The 4407-nt window shown below is 69.6% G+C and overlaps 1 protein-coding gene across 1 annotated transcript in view; it reads right to left on the bottom strand.

Moving 5' to 3' along the window:
- The window catches only part of SPTBN4 (spectrin beta, non-erythrocytic 4), a gene marked incomplete at its 3' end in the record, with an annotated part of 17384 nt that overhangs the window by 4199 nt on the left and 8778 nt on the right, over positions 1-4407 (bottom strand). Inside the window, exons 18-24 of the mRNA XM_085319483.1 lie at positions 4239-4385; positions 2593-2856; positions 1448-1672; positions 877-966; positions 507-785; positions 305-435; positions 23-227 (exon numbers count right to left, since the gene is read on the bottom strand). Coding sequence (XP_085175609.1) covers positions 23-227; positions 305-435; positions 507-785; positions 877-966; positions 1448-1672; positions 2593-2856; positions 4239-4385 — 1341 coding nt within the window. The remainder of the gene's footprint in view (positions 1-22; positions 228-304; positions 436-506; positions 786-876; positions 967-1447; positions 1673-2592; positions 2857-4238; positions 4386-4407) is intronic.

Below are 4407 nucleotides of genomic sequence, written 5' to 3'. Positions count from 1 at the left end.
GCCCCGGCGGCCGCCCGCTCACCGTGACGTGCTCGAAGTCCTGCCCCAGCTCCGGGGAGCCGGCCACCACCTCCTTCTCGGCGATCCAGTGCTCCAGCTCGTCCACCTCGCGGCTGAGCTGGTAGAGCCAGTACTGCTGCTCCAGCTTGGCCTTGCGCTCCTCCACCAGGTCCTTCAGAGACACGTACAGCCGGTCAACCTGCGACTGCCGCCTGCTGACCTGTTCGCTGGGCAAGGACACAGCGCCCGGTGAGCGCGCGGGGGTCCCGGCACCGGGCCCGGGGGGCGGGGGGCGGCCGCCCACCTCTCGGGGTGCCCCAGCTCCAGCAGCGCCCGGCACTGCCGGGACAGCTGGGCGATGGTCTCCTCGTAGTTCTCCACCGTCTGCTCCGTCATCAGGTGCTTCTTGAGGAGCTGCAGGGTGCTCTGCTCGTCCTGGGGGCAGAGCGGGGTGAGGCGCCGCGGGGCCGGGGCCGCCCCGGCCGCCCCCCGCGGCCGCCCCGCACCTTCCCCTTCTCCTCGCTCATCAGCAGCAGCTCCTGCTCGCCCAGCCACGACTCCACCTCGGCCACGTCGAAGTAGTACTGCTCCAGGCGGTACGCGGCGTCCAGCGCCTGCTGCCGCCGCTCCGCCTGCTCCTGCAGCTGGGCCCAGGCAGCGGCCAGGCGCTCGCGCAGCCGCCGCGCCGCCTCCGCCTCGGGGCTCTTGAGGGCGGCCAGGGCGCCCGCMCGCTCCAGCACCTCGTCCACGCGGGGCCGGTGCACCTGCAGCTCCCGGCGCAGCGCCTGGCGCCCCGGCAGGCGGGTGAGCCCGGCGCCGGGACTCCCCGCCGCGCCTCGCCCCCGGCGGGACCCCGGCACCCACCCCGCGGCCCACCTGGTTCTTCTTCATGAACTGCTGCACCGTCTGCAGGTTGCTCCCGTGCTCCTGCAGGGAGGCCAGGGGCAGCCGGTCCTGGACCCAGATCTGGGGGCAGAGTGGGGCAGTGACGCGGGACAGGATGGGGCAGGATGGGACAGGATGGGACAGGACAGGAATGGATGGGACGAGGCAGGAATGGGATGGGATGGGATGGGATGGGATGGGAACAGTTAGAATGGGATGGAATAAGATGGGATGTGATAGGATGAGATGGGACATGATGGGATGAAATGACGTGGGTTGGGACAGGACAGGATGGGACAAGGTGGGACAAGGCATAGGATAGAATGGCACATGATGGGATGCAACAAGACAAGATGGGACAGGACGGGATGAGAGGAGATGGGATGGGATGGGACAGGATGGGATGGGATGGGACACGACGGGATGGGACAGGATGAGAAGGGGCAGCATGGGATGTGACAGGATGAGATGGGATGGGACATGAGGAGATAARATGGGATGGGATGGAAGGGGATGGGACGGGATGGTGCACAGTGCCTTCCCCGCTGCCGGCCCCACTCACCAGCTCGTCCTCCAGGTCGTGGCTGACTTGGTGCACCTCCTTGGAGGCCAGCAGGATCCGCCGCCGCTCCTTGAGCGGCTCGATGAGGCGGACGATGCGGGTGCCCATGGCGCTCTGCTTCTCGTCCACCTCCTCCTTGCCAGCAGCCTCGCGGGGCAGCGCGGCCGCCTGCGCCTGCAGCTCGCCCACCTCCTTGTACCACTCCTCCACCTGCGACTCCATGCTCTGCGGGTGCGGGGGGCTCAGCGCGGGACCCCGGCACGGCCGCGCCGCCCCCGCCGGGCCCGCTCCCTGCAGAGGTGCCCGCGAGCGGCCGAGCAGCTGGCAGGGATGGAGCTGGGGGCTCTGCCGTCACGGAGGGCGTGAAGAGCAGGAGCACCGGGACCCGCCGGCAGCTCCCCGGAGCCCAGAGCAGAGAGAGGCCGAGGAGGGCAGGAGGGAGGGATGCGAAGSGAGGCGCGAGGGACAGACCCGGGCGATGCGAACGGGGCTAGGCTGGAGGGGGGAGCGGGCTACTCCGATCCAGCGCCTGCTGCCGGGGAGGCAGAGYGGAGAGGCCGGCAGGGAAGGGGCCRCCAGCCCTGCCCTCCYGCGCCCCACAGGGCTGAGACCCTGCGCTCTCATGATGCGCAGCCCGGAGGAGCCAGACATGCTGGTGCCCCAGGGCTGCCCTGGTGCCTCCTCCAGCATCRTGGGGCAAGGAGAGACCCCGGAGCCTGGCCGGGAGCAGGCCTGGGTCAGTGCTCCGGAGCACCTGGCTCTCCCCCCGCGCGGTGCCGGCAGCTCCGGTTCGCTCCGCGCAGGCTCTGAGATGACTCAGCACGGAGCCGCGGCTGCAGTGATGCTGAGCCGCGGCTGGAAGTGATGCTGAGCCACGGCTGGAAGTGATGCTGAGCCGCGGCTGCAGCGATGCCGACCCATGGCTGCAGCAATGCCAGCCCGTGGCTGCAGTGRTGCTGAGCCACTGCTGCAGYGAYGCTGACCCACRGGTGCAAGCAATGCCAACCCACGGGTGCAAGCAATGCCAAACTGTGGCTGCAGTGATGCCAACACGTGGGTGCAAGCAATGCCGAACAGGAGCCCCCAGTGCCCACGGCCTGCCCGAGGTCAGGGGGACCCACGTGTCCAGCTCCCCCCAGTCCTACCTGCAGCTTCTTCAGCTGGTTGCTGACGCTGGCCAGGTCAGGCCCGGTGCCCACTGCTTGCAGCTGGTCCTCCAGGCGCAGCAGGCGCTTGTCCAGCTCCACATAGCTCTGCACCAGCTGGTCGGCCTTGTTGGCCTCAAAGAGCTGCCGTGCCCGGGCCTGGGTCGTGCTCTCCAGCTCCAGCCAGCACTGCCGGATCTCGTTCAGCTTCTTCTGCACGGAGCCGGCCAGCTCCGGCTTGTCCTGCATCAGCTGCTGCCCCTCCTGTGGGGAGAGGTGATGAGGGCTGGGGATGCCAGGGGGATGAGGTGGCGGAGCCACTTGTCCAACCCCACGGGCATGATACCCAGGCTTGCAAAAGTGCAGCAGGGTCTATGGGGCAAAGCAGCTGCATCCCCCCGCCCTCAGCTCCTTCCTGGGGCTGGTGCTGGCTCTGAGCTGCCCCAGGGGGCTCTTGCAGCCTCCCAGGGCCCGAGCGCTGTGCAAAGGTGGGGGAAGGGTTCTGGTGGGGCAGCAGGGATGCTACAAGAGCAGAAGAGTTAAAACCCGTAAGGGCTGCAAAGTGGCAGCAGTGCAGAGATGCACCGAGGGGGATGCAYGCTGGTGCATGCACTGCTGCGGAGGGGCAACAGGGGAGCTTGGACATGCAGCTCCTGGGGCATCTCCAGGCCAGGGACGCGAGGGGGTAATGGCATGCACGGTGGGTCAGGAGGTGGGCGCACGCCTCCCCGGTGAGGGGCTGCATTCGCTGGGATGCAACAGTCTCGCCAAGGAGCTAGACCCCGTTCTGCAATGCCCCCAGCCCCAGCTCACGAGCATCGTCGGTCCGGCAGTGCCCGGCCACCCCACGCCAGGTCTCCCCGGAGCTGCGGGCTGGCRCGGCCGGCTCCCTCCTGGAGCAGCAGCAGCTATTTTGGGCTCCGCTCACCCATGCGAGAGCAAACGTGCTGCCGGAGCCGCACACGCGCAGATTGGCTGCGGGCGCCAGAACATGCCTGCTGCATGCAGCTGGCACGCGTGTGCGGGGGGGGGTGACATGTGCCATGCATGACGGGGCACCAGTGTTGCACATTGGGGACTGGGGCATTTCGGATCACTGGGGGCGGAGGCTCCCAACCTACCACCCTGGGGGGGCAAAGCCTGCGCTGGCGCAGCAGGGGCGCACGCCAGCCCGCCTGCGCTGACCCTGCCCTCCGTGCACAGGGATGTCAAAGTCACCTGCAGAAATGCAGGATCCACTGCAAAACGCATGGGGTTGCATCCTGCCGGTCCCGGTGGTGCCGGTGCCAGCTGCCCCCATGCAGCCCTGGTGCCCGGCGCGGTGCTTGGCACCCCCAGACCCCCATAGCCCCAGTCCCCACCGCGGTGCCTGGTGCCCCCGGATCCCCATAGCCCCAGCCCCTGCCRCGGTGCCCGGCGCCCCCAGACCCCGGCCCGGACCCCTGAAGCCCCGGCCCCCACCGCGGTGCCCGGCGCCCCCAGACCCCGGCCCGGACCCCCGCAGCTCGGGCTCCCCCGCGGGGCCGGAGCCAGCGCCGTGCACCGCGGCGGGGCCCCGGCATGCGGGAGCGCAGCCAYCCGGCGAGCAAACGGTTAAGGCGGCGGCTGCCTGCCTGCCGCCGCATCCCCCCGCGACCCCCCTTTACCTTCTCGATCTTCTCCAGCCACTCTTTATTCTGCGCCAGCTCGGCCATGAACGCCTGGTGCTTGAGCCAGCGCTGGTGCGGCCGCTGGCCCGGGTCTCGGGACGCGTCCCGCGCCATCAGCACCTTCTCGCCGATCCAGCCATCCAGCTGCGGGGCGCGGAGCGGCGCT

The sequence above is a fragment of the Rhea americana genome, unplaced genomic scaffold, assembly GCF_003343005.1.
Source record: "Rhea americana isolate MKP2758 unplaced genomic scaffold, rheAme1 scaffold_591, whole genome shotgun sequence".
Lineage (NCBI taxonomy): Eukaryota > Metazoa > Chordata > Aves > Rheiformes > Rheidae > Rhea > Rhea americana.
This window is presented reverse-complemented; position numbering and strand designations above follow the sequence as displayed.